We start from the raw sequence: 21489 nt of genomic DNA on the forward strand, positions 1-21489 counted from the left end.
TTTGTCAATGAAATAAATATCTTTTTGTTTATTTTTAACATTTAAAAATAAAACTGTCAAGGGGCTGGAAAGGTGGTTTAACAGATGAAGGGTTTGATGTTCATGCAGAAAGACTAGAGCTTGTATCCTTAGCGACCATATTAAAAAAAAAAAAACAATATGGCAGACACTGCTGGGATCTGTAACTTCAGTGCTAGAAGGCAAAAAAAGGCAAATCCTAGGGCCTGCCGCAAATTCCAGGTTTAGTTAGGAACCCTGCCTCAAAATATAAGGCAAACAGTGATAGAGGGAGAAACACAATGTTACCTCTAGCCTCCATATGTGCATGTGTGAACAAACACACTCTAGTGTATACACACACACGCACACACACATAATAAAAATATATTATTCTTTTTTTCTCTTTAAAATATATATATTTTGCCGTGTGGCCAAAGAAGATAGCAGAAACCTGTCGAATTTTAACAAACAGAGAAATATTTGAAGAATTGAGCAGATTAGGTCCTTATTAGCCTCCCTTGTTGATTGGAGTCTTCCCATTAACTTTGTCAAGTGCCTGCTATGGCCTGACATTGTGCCAGTAAGGATGAACAGGCTAAAATGTTGGAGCAGAAGGTGAACTTGTGTTTTCTCCTTTGAGACAGCGTCTCTTGTAGCTCAGGCTAGGCCCAAACTCTTCATGTGTCCAAAAATAACATTGACCTCCCCCCTACCTCTGTTCCTCAGGTGCTGGGATTACAGGCTGATGTCCCATCATATCTGGCCTAGCATGTGTTCTTAACTTCAAAGGTTTTACTGTTAATATGTATGGCGTGATAACACCTAAATGCAAAGGCATACATTTTAGGGAAGTTCCAGACCCTTTCCATGGTATGAAGGCTACAGAGACTCCCAGAGAAACAGTTTTTCACATCCTATCTTCTAGTTGTAAAGACCAGAACAGAGAGATGGTAGGTCTGTTAGTCAAAGGTAGTAACTAGCAGAGTTAGTGATAGAGCAAGCTTTCTAACTTTTAACCCAGGATGCCTTTCATGCCATCATAATACTCTGGAATTGTGGGTAAAACTAAGGATTTAAAATAAAGACAGCAACAAACCACTTATTGAGAATGCTGATTTTTTGGTAAAAATATAAATGAAAATTGGGTTTTAAATTATTTCACTTTGTTATGAGGAATTACTTATTACTTAAATTTGTTATTTGATGAATTCATGCGTGTACATAATGCATTCTGATTTCTCTCATCACCCCCTGTCTTAACTCCTCCCCACCCTTGTCTGCCTCACTTCTTCCCTGCAAATCTCTTTCCGGTACTCCTTTGTGTTGTGTGACCTGCTGCGTTTAACTAAGCCATGGGTGTGACGATGACTTTGGCAATATCCATCGGATGCTGGGACTCAGCACTTAACACACAATTGAAGACTCCCTACCTTGCAGAATCTATCGATAAGCAACATTTAAGGAGTTAAGGGGCACGGCTCCACAGGCCCTCCCCCAGCTCTGATTGATTGCTGACAGGGCCAATCTCATACGACCCAGCTGCAACATCTTTGTGATGGTTGCTTGCACCTACAGGATGGTTTGTCACAGCCCCATCGCCATCCTCTGGCTCTTAACGTTCTTCCCATCATCTCTTCTGCAGTGGTCCCTTAGATGGGGTGGAGTAAATATCTTGTGTAGGTCACTCACTCTTGGCATCTTGGGCAGCCATGAGTGTAGTCACTGCTGTTTAGACGCAGGTTGGTTTTGTGGTTCAGAGAACTTGTGGGACTGTTGATGGCATTTTGCCCCAGGCTGCCTAATCAGGCACAATGGAAGCAGGCAGGGAGAAAGTTCCTAGCTTGGCTCCAGGTTGTTTCATTTATACCTTGCAGCCAACGTGTGTGGTGTCTTCACCCATAATCCTCTGTTCCGGGATGCAGGGGGGAGGGGATGACAAAAGAGCAGACAAAAACCTGTGTTGTTTTGGGGGTCTCCCTGAACAGCCACTGCTGCGGAGCCGTCCCGCCCTGCGGTACCAGGAATTTTGTTTAGGGACCCACTCTTTCCAGGTATGGCATTTTCTAGCCATGCTAAATATCGTCCTTCAATCTCTTCCTTATTTTAAAATTGAGTTATAAGATAGCTTGTGTGTGTGTGTGTGTGTGTGTGTGTGTGTGTGTGTGTGTGTGTGTGTGTGTGTGTGCACTCTTCGGTTGGTTAACCCCCTTCCTCACCCCTTCCCTTTGCACGTGTGTGTTTTGTTTGTTTCTTTGTTTGTGTGACAAAAGATCTCTCTATGTACCCACATGATCCCCAGCCCAGGGAATACAGGTGTGTGCCACCACGCTTTGCTGCTAGTGGTATCTGTAGGAAGACACTTGGAAAGCTCTTCGTAGATGTGATATGGCAGTGAGATGGCTTTGTTTGCTGTTAGAGAATCACAAGTTAAAAACCGTGAACAATTTCAGAAACCCGATCTTGTAATTGGATTACAGGAACTTTGATAAAATTAAAGCCGCATCAGAAATCCTAAAAAAAAGGCAAAAACAAACAAACAAACAAAAACCCAAACCAACCCAAACCAAAATAAAAACTAATCTAAAATTTTGGGAATGTTCTTTCTATTATATAACTTAATTCATAGAGTCTGAAAAACAGGAAAAGAATGAAAGTCTATTTCCAGAAAGACGATATCTTCATTGACCTGGTCATAGTTATGAGGAAAAGTACGAGGAGATCTGGGAAACAGCAATGGCGTCTTTAAAATACCTAAATATAGTGTGTTTGCTCTCTTATTAAATGTTGAAAATTAGAAGTTGACTCTGTTCTGGTGACCTCAAAATAGAGGCTCCAGATTAAACCTAAGCATTCGTATCAAATGCTTGGTTTTATCTTTCTCTGTGATTTTTTTTTTTTTTTTTTTTTTTTTTTTTTATGAAATATAGGGTGGCTCTGTCTCGGGGTAGAAACGTGAATGCTGGCTGGACTTGAGGCTCATGTTTTCACTTTTGACTTATGATGTACTAACCATGCCTAATAGTGTATATAAGAAATGCAGTTAGATATAAAATTTAATGTCACACTGTCACTGAGTTTTAAGTGAAACTCATGATTTTAAAACAATAGATGCATTTCTCTGCCTTTTGTCCTTGTCAGTGCAAGGGCTACCAGTCCTTATGAATGGCAGACAAGTGCTGTACCATTGAAATGTTTCCAGCACTCTTCACTCAGTTTGTGCATGTGCGTGTATACTATGTGTTTGTGTGTGTGGCAGTGTGTGTATATACTGTATACCATGTGTGACCATGTGTGTGCATGTGTATTTATACAGTGTATGTGTGTGAGTGTGTGTATGTATACCATGTGTGTGCATGAGTGTGTATGTATACCACTTCTGTATACACTATGTGTGCGCATGTGGATTTATACAGTGTGTGCATGTGAGTGTGTGTATGTGTACTCTGTTTGTGTGTGTGAATGTGTGTACATGTACCATGAGGGCACTCACATGCCACAGCACATGTGTGGAAGTCAGACAACACCCTTGACTGTTGGATTTCACCTTCTACTTCCTGGGAGCCAGGGCTGCTTTGCGGTTCACCACTTCATAAGCCAGGCTAGCTGATCCCCAGGCTTTAAGGACTCTCCTATCTCTGCCTCCTATCTTGTCAGAGAGGCGCTGGGATGACAGAGATATCTATTGTTTTTAAGTTCTCTGTATTATTCATATTATCAGTAGGCCCGGCTAGCGAGCAATTAAGACACAGACACTTGTTATATTTTAAAATAGCCTTAGTTAACCTGAGGCAGGGCAGACATTAATCCTCTAAACTACTTCCCATAGTGGGGCAGGTATGGGATCCCTGCCCCAATCCCATGCCATCTGCTTCTAATAACTTCTATCAAGCTACCTCCCATCCATAATCCCAAATACTTGCTAATGTTCTTCATCTGAGCTGAATTTTCCATCCACATCCGCCATGTGTTTCTCTTCCATCTAACCCATGGCAGCCTTCCTCTCCTCCCTCCTCTGGGGTCTCTCTCCTTCCTCCTTGTGGCAGTCTTTCTTCTTCTTCCCAGAATTCCTTTCCCTCCCCCCCAAACCTAGGACTCTTACTCACACCTCTATCTCCCCCGCCCTGCCCAGGTGGGATGGCTTTTTATTAATCAAAAGGTGGGTCACAGAGACAGCAAGCAGTAATTAGCATCAAAATATACCAAACCATCCTCAACAGATGTCCTTCTGCACCCAGCTCCCCTTGGATCCCGGGATTTAAAGCAAGGCCCTCATGCGTGTGCAGTGAACACTTTACCCATGGAGGCATCATCCCAGGTCTCTTTAGCTTTATTTTATTTTGAGGAGTAGTGTCTCATTAAATTGCCCAGGATAGCCTGGACCCCATTCTTCAGCCTGAGCACACCATGAACTTGTGATCTTTTAACCTATATTTTCAGAGCAAGTAGGATTACAGATGCTACGTCACCAGCCCACCTGGGAGTGGGGTGTTAAATGATAAAATAAATTAAATTAAATCTAGCCTCTTAGAAACTGTATTTGTATTAAATTTGATCCTCCCTCCTTACATCGCAACAGATTTGTTGCAGGTGATCAAATGAAAAGCTAACAAAAGAATCTTGTTCCTTTGTTCCTTGGGATAGTTCCTCATAAGGTAGGAAGAAGCCAGCCCTAATCCCTGAAGGTTTCCTCTGAGCCCTTGATGTCTTTCTAAGAGTCTCAGCACACTCAGAGAGTTTCACCAAAGGGGGAAATACCTAGTCTATCCCCATGGATTGTAAAAGAAACTCCTTTAGCTACTATAAACTGTAAACTTGGGAGTGAGAGCATTTGTAGAAAGTAAAACAACACAGAGAAAGGGATAAAAGCACCTGAGTGGGGAAATATCAAATACTAAGTGCTGAAAGAGGCGAGGAAGCCCTGGAGTTGAGGGTGGATGGATGCTGAAAAAAGAGAGAGAGAATGCTAGGAAGGATTGAGAAAGAGAGTTGGAACTTGGGCCAGATTGTCAAGATCAGAAATACACGCACAAAGGGTTTGTTGTCTCAGATTAAAGCCTTAATTTTCTGTTTTCTTTCATGATATTAAATCTTTGTGTTTTGTTTACAGGGTGACCAAGGTCTTTTTGGATTAGTGGGCCCCCCTGGTTTACAAGGTGAAAAGGTAAGGGTTTTTCTCTTATGTAACTGAGTGCCTGGTGGATCGCAGAATGCTTCTGTGGCTGTAACAGCATTTTTCAGTTGGGCCTTATTACCCATGTCTCAGACCCTTTTGCTCAGCAGAAGAAAATGAATCAGAAAGCTTGCCATGCTCATTTAATACCCATTAAAGATGAGATCTTCGGAATAATAAAGACCTGTGAGTTTGGTGTTGGAGACCAAATTCACAGGTGGGACAGAGTTAAAGTCACATTCAAGATGTTGAACTCCTCCCTCTTTTAAGGTATACTAAAGGCGTCTTAACTCTGAGGTCTTGCCTTCTCATCATAGCTATGCCCGAACACGATGTCTATAATGCACTTGGATTTTTTAAAAGGATTCTCACTTATTAGGAGGTAATGTCTGCCATGATGTGTCTGTAAATGTGAGCTTGCGAAGCAGTTTGCTGGCCAGACCTTTTTGTTGCTGTGACATGTACCTGAGAGAAACAGTTTTAAAGGAGGAAGGACTTAGGTTGGCTCACAGTTCACAGGTGTCAGTGCTTGGGTAGCTGTGTAGTGAGGCAGAGCATCATGGTGGGAGGATCAAGGTTACTCACCTTATGGGATCAGAGACAGAGAGAAGCAATGGGCAGGATTGGTCCAAGAACCCATCCCAATGACCTACTCCCTCCACCCAGGACCTTCATCCCAAAATCCCTAGCACTTTCCCAAATAACCTCACTAGCTGCGACCACACCTTCAGTACATGAGGGCTTTGGTGGGGAGGGCACCTCATTTCCACACTGTAACAGGTTGCATGGAAGTGGGCATTGGCAAGTAGTAAAGAGCAGTAGTCACGTGTGCCTATCAAGTCACATGACAACTGATTTTTGCCCCCAACCCAGCTACCATAAGTAGCTCTCTAACCAATGAACTCTCCCATGATTAATGACACTTTACAATAGCTCAGAAAAGTGTTGAAATTTTTGAGATGATGTGTTTTTTTTTTTCTGAGAATGTTTCCCCCCTTTTCCAATTGCACCCATTAATGGAAGCTGAGCACAGATTTTTGAAAACCAGGTAATGTTAAGAATACAAAGGGCACAGAGTCGTAATCTAAACTCTAACTAGCTGGTTACACAGCTGGGCTGAGACAAGTTGCCATCAGCCTGTCTACCTCTATGCATTTTATATAAATATATAACAAGTCTACATTAAAAATGGGTCTGACCTATTTTACTGTTTCTTCCTGTATGCGAGGATAAGAGAAGAGTCTATTGGGTAATAGTGGCTTTTTCAAAGGCTAAACTTCTTGCTTAAGCTGTTTTTTGTTTTGTTTTGTTTTGTTTTGTTTTGGGTACCATTTGATCCACAGAGTTGTTTCCTACAAGCAGGATCTGGGCTAGAAGAATCTAGAATGGAGGCTCATATAAGCAATGCCTCACACACCCCATTTCTTCATTCTTACAGTCCTTCCCCAGGGTCAGAGTAACTCCTAAGCTCAAGCTAATACTTAAGTTTCTCTAAACGAGGAAGCTAAAATAGGTCCAGAGAGGTCAAGAAAATTGCTCAGCATCCCAAGGAGTTACAATAGGAGCAAGAGAGAGACCCACAGAGACTGTCCGCGTGGGCTTTTAACTATGCCCGTGTTTGTGATGAGAGGAATTAAGGTACTTGAGGTTTGATTGATATGAACTAGTGGCAGCGTTTTATCAGTTAAGCGGTTAAATACTGCTGATATCAAAAGAATCTACTACATGCAATGATCTAGTCTGCTGAGCACTTTTAAAGACAACCCTAGGGGTGTATATAACACGGAATATGCCATGTACAAATTAAAGTGTCCATGGACAAAATAATTCACCCAAAGCCACACAAGTATTCATTGGTGACCTTGGGCTCAGTCCCAGCTGATTTGACAGAAATGACCATGTTCTTCATAATTGTGCATAGCACTTCCTATGTGCTGATTCACTGTTTAAGTCGATATTTACTCGAAGTTCGGTTTTCCATACTCCTGTCTCCAGCCTGGATACAAGGGGAAGAAAGCCACTGAGATAAACAGTTTTGGATGACAGCTAATATGACTTTGTTATTCTCTTTCTCTGGAAAGGATCTGAAAATATTAAAATTCTCTTAGTAGGAACCAAACTCAAACTCAAGTGATATTAAAAATAAGATAGCTGTAAGGAAAGTCACAGAGACTGCTGTAAGTAAAGATCAGGGTGTGGTGTGGTGACACTTTAAGTATCATTGAGATACTTAAGGCAGTGTGTTCTCCCTTCAGCCTGACCTCTAGTTTTTAAATATCTATGTCCAACAATCTTTGTCCCCTCTATTACACTGCCTCTACTTACCATCTTTGTGTAACTCTTATATTTCCTAAGAGCTAAAGCATACTTTCCATTTCCACTTACTAATTCCTTTTTGCCAAAAGAGCAGATAAAATAAAATCAGAAGGCATGCTGGATTGGATCGAAGACAAGGTTGGGAGTCCAAGCTTAGATTCAAGACAGCTCTTCAAATGGCTTTATAAATAGCCCGTCAGCTGCTATATTAAAATTGGAATGCTGCTATTTTCCCTGTAAGAACTTCAGGAGTGGGAGTAAATGAAAAGGTTTTCCTAGGTTTGAAAGGACAAGGGAGAGCAAGCAGCTAATTGTGAAACATGCCAACACTTATAATGCTCTTACGATGCATGGCATTTTGAATATCAAAAAGCATTACTGTGTGTTAAATAATATTATGAGTCCACAGGAGTTCTTGTTTTATTTGACGGTAATTGCTTCGGTTATTTTAAAAAGTCCATAGGGAAAGATACACACCCCAGTAAAGGCCTGAGTGAAATAGGAATGGACGAACCTGCTTCCATGGGGTCCTCTGTGGCTTCCCAGTCCCTCACAGGCTGTGTAAAACAAAGACATCACTGAGGAGCTGTAGCCATACTCAGTGTCAGTGGGGAAACTAAGAAAAGAATCTAGCATGGCTGAAGGTTAGTCCTGAAAAGACAATGTGAAGATTTCCACCATTCTGTGGCCAACTATATATCTCACCTTTCACCGGCCCATCCTTTCTGTGAAGGTCTGCGGAGCTACCTCATCTTGACTGGGTGTCCAGCCCAGTGTGGTGCTACCATCTAAGTCCAAAGCTACTACTCACAAGCTGTGCCGCCACCCCTGTCTCCATGTCTGTCCTCTGCCCTTCCTGTAAACAGAATTGGAGAGGAAGGCCACACAGTTCTGAACTCCCCAGAATGGAAGCTAGGGGTGACCAAAAAAGTACCAGGTGGAGGAGGGGCTTTGAAAATTTCCCTTCAGTCTGACTTAGGTTGTTGACATTTCAACACTGGCGACAATTTCATTTGCCTTAAGGTATTTCAGCCTCTATGATTAGCTCGTGGTCCTTGGAATTAAATGCCATCACTAGGCATTGCCATGGTTAGTTTAGTTTAGTTTCTCAGTTCAAAGGCCTCTTGCTCTTAAGTTCTGTTAAAAAAAGAATGAAATTTAAAGTCTTGGACTGACTAGGCGGCTCAGTAGGTAGAGGTGCTACCCACCTAACCTGACACCCTGAGTCTTATCCCAGGATTCACGTGACCAAGGGATAAAAGTGACTCCTGCAACTTGTCTTCTGGTCGACACACACATCCATGACACATGCATGTGTGTGTGGTGGCACTCAGAGGAAGGATAGCAGGTTACCAAGAAAACATAGATTTTTAAGCCCTATTTTATTGGAATTTGTGCTACGAAGATGTCATATGACAAATTTAAGATAACTCTTCAATTTATTGTAATATGCTTTGATCTGTTTTGAAATAGAGATATTAAATTTCCTTATTGCTCAAGTTTCTTAAGGAATGTTTCTACTCTGTTCTCATCGGTGTATTCATTTAAAAATGATCATGCTTTGTTATTTTTGACCTTTGGTGTTCATTCTAGTCAAATAAAATGCTCACAACCAGAACCCTCAATCCTCCCTCATACTGTTTCATCACTTCATCCACTCCATCATTTGATGGACGCCCACCTGGGCACTGAGATACCAGGCTGGATGTGTGGAAAGGGAGAAGAAAAGAAGCGTAGCCTCTTAAAGAGCCAGCACATCGTCTCTAACTTTCGCATCCTGGCCTGATACACAAACATCACTCGTCTAGATTCTAACAGCTCTGTCCATCCCACCCTTTGCCACTCTGCTCATCCCAGGATCTGGGTGAACAACGCAAAAGAAGGAGTTCTTTATTTTTCTCAGCTTCGGCCTCCTCAGTCTGTGGTCTTTGATCCCGCTGACTGTGAGCCCATGTGAGGCAGAGCACCATGGTACGGAGCGTGTGGAAGAGGAGTCCTCACCCTATTTGGTCAGGGAACAGAGCTGGAAGGAGGTTGGGGGCGCTTATATAATCTGAGGTACATCTCTAGTGACCTGTTTCTCCCCGGGCTCCATGTCCTGCTGTCAGGACTAAGTGTTCAGCCTGAGAGCCTTTGGGGACCTTTCCTCTTCAAACTGTCTTTGCCTTTGATGGGGTGAGGAGCCAACCTTGGGAGTCTGAGATTGAATTTGCTTTTAGGTTCATCAGTCTTGAATTGCCCTGTGTCTTCAAGCCAACAGTGAGGCTCAGACCTGCCTTTTGCCCATGTGTCAGCTCAGTTTTATAAAAGGAGCCAAGTCCTTTCTGACGGATCCCTGTGCTCACAGAATTCTAGCAACTGCAATTTAGCAATTACCCAATTCAACGCTATCGTTTTACATTCGATGACGCCGGGGCTCGTGGTACAACTAGTCACTGAGCAGATGAGAGCCAGAGCCCACTGAGCGTGCTCTGTTCACGTCAGTAACACTGAAAGCAGACACAGGCAACATCTTGTTTCTCTTAGATGCTTTTGATCGCAAAGGACGGTGCCATAGGCCATCACAAGGAGGTCAGAGTTGCAATCCCCTCTGAAGCACTAAGGAAAATGGGGATCACGCGGGATCTATAAATAGGGCCTGTGATATGATGGCCTTGTAGAGACTGGCTGCTGCCATGCATCTCTGGATAGCTTAGCAGCACATTGTGGGTGTTTAATGCACATTCCTGCTCTCCCTCCCTCCCTCCCTCCTGCCCCCCTCCTCTCTCTCTCCTCCTCTCCCTCCTTCCCTCTTTCCCTCCCTCCCTCCCTCCTGCCCCCTCCTCTCTCTCTCCTTCTCTCCCTCCTTCCCTCTTTCCCTCCCTCCCTCCTGCCCCCTCCTCTCTCTCTCCTTCTCTCCCTCCTTCCCTCTTTCCCTCCCTCCCTCCCTCCTGTTGCCCCCTCTCTCCTCCTCTCCCTCCTTCCCTCTTTCCCTCCCTCCCTCCCGATGCCCCCTCTCTCCTCCTCTCCCCTCCTTCCCTCTTTCCCTCCCTCCCTCCCTCCTGATGCTCCCTCTCTCCTCCTCTCCCTCCTTCCCTCTTTCCCTCCCTCCCTCCCTCCCGATGCCCCCTCTCTCCTCCTCTCCCTCCTTCCCTCTTTCCCTCCCTCCCTCCCTCCTGATGCTCCCTCTCTCCTCCTCTCCCTCCTTCCCTCTTTCCCTCCCTCCCTCCTGCCCCCCTCCTCTCTCTCTCCTTCTCTCCCTCCTTCCCTCTTTCCCTCCCCTCCCTCCACTCCTGCCCCCTCCTCTCTCTCTCTCCTCCTCTCCCTCCTTCCCTCTTTCCCTCCCTCCCTCCCTCCTGCCCCCTCCTCTCTCTCTCTCCTCCTCTCCCTCCTTCCCTCTTTCCCTCCCCTCCCTCCCTCCTGCCCCCTCCTCTCTCTCTCTCCTCCTCTCCCTCCTTCCCTCTTTCCCTCCCTCCCTCCCTCCTGCCCCCCTCCTCTCTCTCTCCTCCTCTCCCTCCTTCCCTCTTTCCCTCCCTCCCTCCCTCCTGTTGCCCCCTCTCTCCTCCTCTCCCTCCTTCCCTCCTTCCCTCCTTCCCTCCTTCCCTCCCTCCCTCCCTCCCTCTGCTTCACCTCAGAGAGCCACCATCGTGTCTGAGTTCTTATCTCTTACTCTAAAAGAAGAATCAACTTGACTTTGTGGAATCCATAACTGAACACGGTGCCTCGTATTTTATAATTACATTAATCTTTGGTTATCCTAAAAACTAAAGGCTTAAAGTAAAGCCAAGGTAAAACGCAGCACACGTTAGATGTTGCTGGGCATAATATGCATGTAACTGGTAACATCAGGACGTGGGAGGTGTTGCTCTTTTTGCTCATCTGTTTGGACAGTGATGGCAGTGAAGTCAGGTTGCATCTGAGTATGGGATAGAGACAAATTAAAAACCTTGACAGACGATTGCTCAGTTCTCAATATAGCTATCACACCTAGGTGATTCTCCATGCTGTTGGTTATGTTGCTTAGCTCAGTTGCATCTCCTCCTCTCTAGAGAGTGGGGGTAATACCTACATCATAGGCTTGAGTGACAGCTGACTGAGATGTTGGGAGACAGTGGCTCTAGTGCATAGTGGCTCAAGGTGGTGGTTCTCTGAAGTGAGGCAGAACTCTCACCTCAGAGACATGAAAGGAAGACTAAGGAGCCAGGACAGGAGGCACAGAAGTTAGGTGACTCTCCTACCACCATCTTTCCGAGTGAGTGTGTGCTCTTTCACTTAGTTTCACTTCTGGGAGCTTGTGGCTACAGCTACCTGCTTCATGTTTTTCTCTGACACCTCCTTCCTCCCTCACCCACAGAGAAGCTGCATGAGGTGCCGGTCTCACATCTCTGGGCTGCTTTCCCAGAAGCACTCTGTAACAGTGAAAAGGGTGTTGATGATGGAATCGTCTGCAAGCACGCCCCCAGCCTGAGAAAGTGGCAGTGCCACCCAGCATGACCTGTTCTTAGTGAACTCATCCTCATCTGGCCTCAGCCATCAGAGCTAGCATTTGACCCAAGGGAGGACAATATCAAGACTGGCCATTAGCCCATGAGGTCACTTAGAATGAGGAATCTTGTCTAAATAAAGATTAGCTGCTTCCGTTAGATTCAGTCTTGTATTACTATAAAGCAGGAATGCTGAAACATTCAGGTGCTCCCTGGTGGGGACTGCAAAATGCAGTAAGAACAGGAAAACAGAAAACAAAACAAAACAAAACAAAGCAAAAAACCTTTCTGCATCAGAATGAAAGAAGAATGATACCATCTACTTTATAGCCTATAAAGGTGTTAATGAGAGTTAACATCTGCCCATGATTCTCATACCTAGAAAAGACTTGTGCGCCTGATTTCCTAGATGGATTCACAGGGCCCCTCGGACGGCTCTGTGAACAGCCTCCTTCCTCAGTTCATTCATGAATCACAATGGAGACAGGATGAGAGACGGGGCTGGATGTGGTCCAGCTATTCAGTAATTATAAACAGATCATGTCTGAAGACATGCTGTCTCAATATTACTGAGCTAAACACAACTTTTTAAAAGCCTGAGTGAATTTAGCAGATTCTTTGCGAGTTAGTTGGAGCCTTTTAGGTTTTGTTTTTTTTTAAATAAAAATTAAACTCATTCAAATTTAGTAGGAAATCAAGAGAATCTTATATTGATTAAGGATCTAAAAGCAGTGAGAAAAAGCTAGGGGATGGAGTTATAGCTCAGTGGTAGATGCTTACTGACCTGGCATGTATGAGGCTCTGAGTTAAGTGTCCAGTGTTAAAAAAAAAAAATGGAGCAAGTAAGCAAAGAAATATAAATCCTCAGTATTTTACAGCCTATATTACCTGACTAATTTGTATAAGTTATTTCCCATGCCTTATCTTCACTTATTTCCTTGTAGGGTCTCAAAGGACACCCAGGGCTCCCTGGACTCCGTGGTGAACAAGTAAGTGTTTCTTGTCTTCTCCGATGGCAAAATAGGCATAAAGGGACACTCTGGAGAGGTATATTTTCTCTTGTCATTTCAATTTTCTTCATGCTTATTTTCATTCTATTTAGAGGAATTAATAAAACCTTTAAATTGACTGGCTGTAAATTATTAGCAACATTGTGAACTCGCAATGTTTTATTCTTATTACTTTCTTTTCCTGCTGTGTTCAGAACAGTGGCTCGTAAGCCTCTGACTCACAAATCCATTTGAGAATTCTGCAACTCCAACTTCTTCAGGCCCTTCCCAAGAAAATATACACACACCTGACCTTTCATTCAACTTCAGAATTCATTCCATTCTAGTCATGAGACCCTAGTCAGTAATTCAAACTAGAGTGGTCATACATTGACATCCATATGTATAGATACACACACATGTACTAAGCTTGAAGGTGAAAATACCCTTGTAACTGTTTGGGATTTGAGCATGGTAATACTTTTCTCTTCCATCAGAAAATAATGGCACTACGTCATAGATTAGACATAATCACGGACAGCGAAGTGGGGAGGATTAGAACCCCCTAAGGTGGTGGATAGCATTTTCAATGAGTCATCAGGGCCCCGGGAAGCCGTGAAGACAACTCCATGATGAAAAGTGATGCTTAGTCTCTGAGGGAAATACACAAACAGAGAAACAATGCCAGGCTTCTCTTTGACTCTTATAAAGCAGGACAACATGCCGTGTCCAGTGCCTGAGGCTCAATTTTTCAAGCTTACTAATTACCACCCATAGCTAGGGAGGTATTGTGTGTATCAGTAGCAGATGCAGGCCTGGCTTCCTGAAGCTCTGACGAGCGCTGAAAGGCATGTGAGCATTTACAGGACACACGTATGAGAAGGGTGGTAGGAATTAGCCCTTGGGAAGAAAAACCATCCCTAGAATACCACTTTGGCAGAACTATGTCAGCTCCAGTGTCCAGAAGTCAGTGACAACCCAATACTGCCACTATTGCCAGCATGGCCACTACTAATGGAGCCCTCACAGCAGCCCAGGTATATGGGTCCATGAATTTACCTGTCGTTGCCCTGAGGGGTGATGGTATTACTCACTGGGGAGTCTGAATTCAGTTTTAAAGGCTAGAAAACATGGACCGTGCAAGCATGAAGACCTGAATTTGGTTCCTAGCAGGCACATAAAAGAGATAGAAGGCTCCCTGGGTCTCGGTGCCTCAGGAACACAGCCTACATGGCAAGTCTTGGCTCTCAGTGAAAGAGACCCTGTAATCAAAAATAAGGAGGACAGCTCCTGAGGAATGACACCTAAAGTTAACTTCTGATGTGCACATTCGCACACATAGACATGTGTATGTACATACAGTCCTTCCTAAAGACTGAAAGAAGAGTCAAAATTTATAATGACTCAAGGAGCAACTAAAGTGATCTTGCATTTCAACTGAGAGAATCCTAGACTTGCAAAGGAACATAGTTGACTCATTTCATTTAGAGTGTGGCTATGATTCATAGATTTGTCTCTGGGACATTTGTCATTTGCTACAAAGAACAGTCTTAGCAAGAGATAATAGGTGGTCAAAAGTGACATGAAGATAAATAAGAGAACAAGACTGAGATAAGCGTTCTGAAAAAAATAAGGGAAGAAACTTTTTTTGGGTTTTTTTTGTTTTTTTTTGTTTTTGGTTTTTCAAGACAGGGTTTCTCTGTGTAGCCTTGGCTGTCCTGGACTCACTTTGTAGACCAGGCTGGCCTCAAACTCACAGCGATCTGACTGCCTCTGCCTCCCAAGTGCTGGGATTAAAGGTGTGCATCACCACTGCCCGGCTGGGAAGAAACTTTAAATTCTATCTTCAGTTTGGTTTTCTCTGGGTCTGTTCCTTCTCCTGGTTTTCTGGATTTTAAGTAGTTCTGGGCTTTCCATCTTTCTTTCTTTTTTTTTTAAGATTTATTTATTTATTATTATGTATACAACACTCTGCCTACATGTACACCTGCACACCAGAAGAGGGCATCAGATCACATTATAGATGGTTGTGAGCCACCATGTGGTTAATGGGAATCGAACTCAGGACCTCTGGAAGAGCAGCCGGTGCTCTTAACCTCTGAGCCATCTCTCCAGCCTGGGTTTCCATCTTTAAACTGGAGTTGATGCCTCTGTGTGCCTCAGAAGGTGGATGGAGGGGAACAGAGTGCAGTCTTTAATCTCTTTATGGGCAAAAGCCGAAAATGAATCCTATGTCACAGGACATCGGGAACACCTACTATTGCTGCTACCACTCAGTATTAAGTAAAGGGAGCACAACACACCTCCTGATGGCATTTCCTTCATCTAAGAATTGTTTAAATCACATAAACTCTGAATAAACAGACAAATGGATGAATACCAATGAGTGTCCTGCAGAGGTGGCTCAGTAATTAAGAGCACCGGATGCTTTTCCAGAGGACCAGGTGTGAGCTCTATATGCCTTCTCTGCATAGACTCAGTCTTCTCATTAGCAAGATAGAGCAATAACCCCTGGGTCACGTGATTGTTATCTGGGACAGATGAACAGAAGCTGTGGAGGCAACAGCAATAACCTAGTGCTCCTGAGCCTCTGACTCACCAGCATGTGTAAAATAGGGAGTGATTCTAACGTAGGTTGTAGTCCGCCATTGTACAGTTTGGCAGACACAGAGGCTCGGCCAGCTCTTGGGACTAGAATGCATGCCAATGAAATGCTTTAAAATGTTTGCTGGCCAAGTGTGTTTCCTTCGGTGCCTTGCGGGTTTTGTTTGTCTTATTTGTTTAATTTTCATTTCAGGGCATTCCGGGACTCGCTGGTAATATTGGCTCACCTGGCTACCCTGGCAGGCAGGTGCAGTGACTCTATTTCCACTTCTCCTTTCATGTTCCTCTTCATGTGTACATCGCATGCCCTGGTGTTGAGGGTCATCGATCAAAAGATGGACGTGCTAGTTCTCCTTCATGGTGATTCAGTTAGATAAGCAATCAAAATCAAAGTTGTAAAAAGTCTTCAGGCATCGTACTGTGGACTGGCCTGTTGAACGTGGAAGTCTGGCTTTTAAATACATTTGATATATCTTACAGTGGAAAATTTAAAGTTATGATGCCTAAGAGGCAAATAAGTTCTTAAATGAGTTCCATGCTAACTTGACTAAAATGAAAATAAGTGTGAAAGTCTCTCCAAAATAAGTGTTATTTTTAATAACACATTTATAAAAACTTGAGAAACAATTGGCAGTGGTTCAAATTCCACCATGAAACACTTTCATCTGACCTGAATTCAGTTCATTGTATAGTTTTGAAAATCCATTTCAAACATTTTGCATATATTTCCCTCCTAACTTTGCATAAATTAGTAATTGAGTAAGCTTTTCTTCTTAGACTTTCCATTCCATGATTGCTTCTAAAAATAATAGATTAAATGTTGGACTGTTGATTTATAGCTTTATCCTCAAATAACAATATAAGAATTAATCTGTTGTTAACAAAATTGCATTTTAGGCACTTAATATTATCCAAAGGCATTGCATGTTGTACTGGAACTATCTAACGAGGGTGTATGCTATCATATAAACAAAATATGAACATGTGTATATGGACAGTGACTTGAGATTTAAGACTTACTCATCACTTAAAAACTTAGCAAAATAGATTTTAGAGTAAGTTGGTGTCTTAACATAACACAGATAATTTCCCAATGAAAAATAATGTGAAGAACAACAAACAAACAGAACGTTTATTGTTCCCGACAGCTAATGTACTTTATTCAGATGACTTAAATATATTTATACATTCATTATATGCAATGTTTTTTGGGGGTTCTGAACTTCTAAAAAATTTTTGAGCGTTTGTGATCTTTAGATAAACTGAGCTCTGAATTTTATAGTCTTAGAAATGATCCCTGTTCGTAGTGGTATCAATCTATTTGTTAGCTCCTCAAATATACTGCGCCATCCTAACAACATCTCTTGTTCACACCAGGGTTTAGCTGGACCAGAAGGTAACCCAGGCCCTAAAGGTGTCCGAGTAAGTAAGCGTTTTTCATCAATTTGTAAAATATACCTGCAAGAAAGTAGAAAGAAAAGATCCAAGTCCTTATCATTTTCACACTTTTTAGAGGTTTTGAGCTTTATGAAAATTTAGTTTGAAAGGAACGCATTTGCCATTTTCCCTTTGGTGCACTGAAACCATTGGTCTCATTGAGGCAATGGTCACATCATTATTATCTGCTTGCTGTTGGCGATGTTAGGGTGTGCTGTGCACACGGGGTAGCATCATTTATATGTGAACACATCCAAGCCGTAGAAGACTTGTTGGAGTGAAGAGGCAAAGAGACGAGCAGTAGTTTAAGGGGGAGGTGCATTGGTGATCCAGGAGTCACCATTGCTGTCAGGAGTGAGGACGCGTCTGTGAAGAATGAAGTCAGTTTCACATGGGGGCGTCCATTTATGCTTCTAAAAAACTATTAAAGGAAAATCTGTGCCATCCTTAATCAGTAAGGGACGAGGGAAAATAACGCAATAGCAGGAGTGTGCTACAGATTACAGCCCCCTTGCTGTAATTTCCGGGTTTGGTATGTACTCTCTGCAGCCTCTGCTTACCCAGATTTGTGGGTTGTCTGTCTCTCCCCTCCCCCACTGAAATGCATGCTCCCCTGTGCTCCTCAGCCTTACTGTGCACACAGTCTAAATGTTTTTCTGTCTCAGGACATCGGTGAAAGAAAGGCTTTGGCTGTGTCAATTTTTCGGTTGCTGCTGTGCCTCTAGTGACACTCTCTACTCTTTTGTATCAGTGATTGGACTGATGTGTCCTGACTTGACAGAAAGTGGTAACATGAGGAGTTGTTGTTCGTGTTTATGCATCTTTATATTTAATGTGAAGATATATAACATTTTATGTGCATCTACCTAGATTTTTATGGAGCAAACAGGGAAATGAAACACTGTAAATATCATTTTCTTGCTTGCAGGGTTTCATTGGCTCTCCTGGAGATGCAGGACCCCTGGGACCTGAAGGAGAAAGGGTGAGGTTATTTCCTTCAAATGTTACTTTCTAAAGTGCTCTCCCTGTGATCCTGTGGGGAGAAACATAAGCTCCCACATCTGGAGGAATTCTTACTCTGTGAGCCAGTGAGCCTGGGCTACGAGAAATCACCTGCCAGAAATTGCATTAGACTTCTATAAAGTCCAATGACGCTCTGTAAGAAAAACGATATGAACACGTATGATTAGAGATCTTAATTTCAGTTTTAAGAAATACATGTGAAAATAGGGCTGTGTGTAACCATGCCTGGTCCTGATGGATTTCTTCCTCTCGGGGGACTATGAATAGGGTGTTTAGATATCAATTAATAGATGCTCAAAGTGGCTTGATATGGAAAAATTTAAGAACAATGATGGGAGTAGTGCATGATTCACCAAATAGCTATACACACATGCACTCACACTCATACTACGTCATGCCCACCCACTCATATGCATTACACAAACACACATACTCTCTCACACACACACATACATACACACTTACACTATGGCATGTCCACCCATTCATATGTATTACACAAACACACATACTCTCTCACACACACACATACATACACACTTACACTATGGCATGTCCACCCACTCATATGCATTACACAAACACACATACTCTCTCACACACACATACATACACACTTACACTATGACATGTCCACCCATTCATATGTATTACACAAACACACATACTCTCTCACACACACATTTGTACACTATGTCATGCCCACCCACTCATATGCATTACACAAACACACATACTCTCTCACACACACACATACATACACACTTACACTATGGCATGTCCACCCACTCATATGCATTACACAAACACACATACTCTCTCACACACACACACATATACACACTTATACTATGGCATGTCCACCCATTCATATGTATTACACACACACTCACTGTTGTACAAACACTTCATATACACCAACTCTGACGATGCACACAAAGGTTTCATTATTGACGGAGAGAGTGGGGCATGTACAGAGAGAACAAGCCATCCTTGAGCATGTGCGGGAAGCGAGAATGCTTAGAACATGGCTGCCTGCGTTCTGGGTGCACAGCCTGCTGGTTGGCTCTGCTGCTGCTTACATGTCCAGGAACCCGAAGAAAGGCTGGTGGCATCTTTCTAGAAGATGATCCAGCGCAGTAGGAGAAGCCTCTTCTGTGCTTTGCTTCACTGCTGTTGCTTTCACATGAAATTGGAAGCCGGCAGTGCAAGGATTTGATTAACTTTGTTTATCTCCATACAGAGAAAGAAAGGGAGACGCAGAAAGGCATACGTCCTGTTTTAGCTGTAGAAAACAAGATGTTCCTATTTGTCTGGTGGCATGCCCACTCCTCACAAATAACTATTATTACCAGGGAAAGGAAAGACCCCATTTGAAAGGCTGCATGGTATCAAGAGTCTTTTTTTGGAGAAACAATTGAATATATCGTTAAATGAGTATACGGAAACTTTTCTGAACATTGCACTCATTTATATTTCATTAATTTATATTCAAGAAAAGAGCTATCCAATGTATTCATTCAACAAATACTTGCCCTTTTTTCTGTGTTCTAGGGCGCTCCTGGGATCCGCGGGAAGAAGGGTCTGAGGGGAAGGCAGGTAACTTGACTCTTCCTCCTTGAGGTTCAGTGGGCTCATGGGACCTAACCATGTTTGTTCCTTCTTAAATTGTTCGTGAGTGCGTCAGCCTTTGCGTTTGCTGTCACCCATTGATTCGTGCTGCTTTAACGTGGTACCAAATAGTACTTGATACAGTAAAGAAAATGTAGATGTAAAGCTAACTCTAAATGTAACATGTCTAAGCGTTTAGGTGTAGCTATGAAATAAATTGTTATCTCCCTGGTGAGGAATTACAATGCCAGAACATACAGGAATGACTTCAAACACGAATGCAGCTTTGACCTGCCCTTGATGGGGAGACACTGAAGCTCCACACAACGGTGTCCAACCTTTCGACATCGTGACACAATGTTGTCACCTAACAACCATGGAAGTAACAAAAAACACTGCAAAACATCTGGGGGCTGGAGAGACGGCTCAGAGGTTAAGAGCACTGACTGCTCTTCCAAAGGTCCTGAGTTCAGTTCCCAGAAACCACATGATGGCTCACAACCATCTATAATGAGATCTAATGCCCTCCTGGTGTGCAGGTGTATATGCAGGCAGAGCACTATAATAAATAAATCTTTTTTTAAAAATCTGTAATGTTTTAAGGAAGCATACCATTTTGTCTTGGGCTGTATTGGTGGAATGTAGCCTAACCAGTGGTCCTGTCACCCCTATGAGACTTTTTCTTACATTTCTATATTTTCAGATAAAAAAAAATACGGAATGTGAATTTCACTTGATAATATAATAATTTCATAGATGGGATAATATCTTGATACTCAGTTCTTAATAATGAAGGAACTAGTCCAGAGAACTACCTGGGCTGACCTAGCAGAACTAATTGGTTACCTTTCTTCCATTTGTGGTCTTTTCCTGACTACTTCAAGATGGCTTTTAGGGTGACAGTCTTACTGTCCTGTAGCTATGAAGGGGAAAAGAATCTTTTAAAATAGTTTGTCTTAAAATTTCAGTATTTGTGAATATTATCTTAATGTGTCTTGAAAATATAATTTTTCTAAAGATCTAAGTCTGTTATAAGTACATATATTTTAAAGCAACAGAACTCTGTGAATTTTGCAATGTAAAAAAATAGCCAAAGATTCAAATAATTACTTCATTTATGATTTTCTCACAGCCTTCCAGAACTTTCCTCTTAAATTGAACATTAATCTTTTTTACTTTTTTTAAACCTATGGATAAAAAGCCAAAGTTATCTGTAACATCAGCTAGCTGTAATATTTAAGTTATTTGAAGCACTGAGTCTTTTCAGGTTTGTAATATTTATCGAAAATAGCTCAGGATACATTCTAATGTCACTAAGATTAGGAAATGTGAGATGTGAGATGTTGAATCATAGTTAAAAGCAGTAAAATTAAGACCTGAACACAAATGCAGTTACCATCAACCTAACAATTTCTGCTTTTTATCTTCTACTCAAACTACTTAGAAAGAGGTGTGGGGTTTTTTCCCCCATAATATTTGGCCAAATGTGATTGTTATTTGAATTTTTTACTATGAAGTCTTCAGAGTATTCGAAAAGCCCATCAAACTCTTAAGAGATACAAAAATAAACCTGCAAGATTCAACGTTTTCCTGCATCTATAATGGGCTTTAAAGCCAATTTCTTCACAGCTAGAACAGGCGCAAACACCACCCCTATCATCACACCTAAGGAACGTACGCAGCATTTGCAGTATTTTGTGTGCTGTGTTTTTAATTACACTCCATGTTACATGACTAGATATCATAGTTTTTTCTTTCCGGCCCTTTCCGCTCATTCCAGCAGACCCCATTATCTATCACAGCAAACTTCTAAGCAAAATATGAAGATCTGTGTCTGTTCAAATTGACAGTAGGTCAGCCTTGTTATCTTTAGTTT

General features: G+C 42.5%; 1 protein-coding gene across 1 annotated transcript in view; it reads left to right on the forward strand.

Annotated features, from left to right (window-relative positions):
- Nucleotides 1-21489, forward strand: part of Col24a1 (collagen type XXIV alpha 1 chain) — a 266714-nt gene that overhangs the window by 41319 nt on the left and 203906 nt on the right. Inside the window, exons 7-12 of the mRNA XM_051165699.1 lie at nucleotides 5108-5161; nucleotides 12894-12938; nucleotides 15736-15789; nucleotides 16920-16964; nucleotides 17908-17961; nucleotides 19557-19601. Of these exons, the coding sequence (XP_051021656.1) occupies nucleotides 5108-5161; nucleotides 12894-12938; nucleotides 15736-15789; nucleotides 16920-16964; nucleotides 17908-17961; nucleotides 19557-19601 (297 nt within the window). The remainder of the gene's footprint in view (nucleotides 1-5107; nucleotides 5162-12893; nucleotides 12939-15735; nucleotides 15790-16919; nucleotides 16965-17907; nucleotides 17962-19556; nucleotides 19602-21489) is intronic.

Source organism: Acomys russatus, chromosome 23 (genome assembly GCF_903995435.1).
Source record: "Acomys russatus chromosome 23, mAcoRus1.1, whole genome shotgun sequence".
NCBI lineage: Eukaryota > Metazoa > Chordata > Mammalia > Rodentia > Muridae > Acomys > Acomys russatus.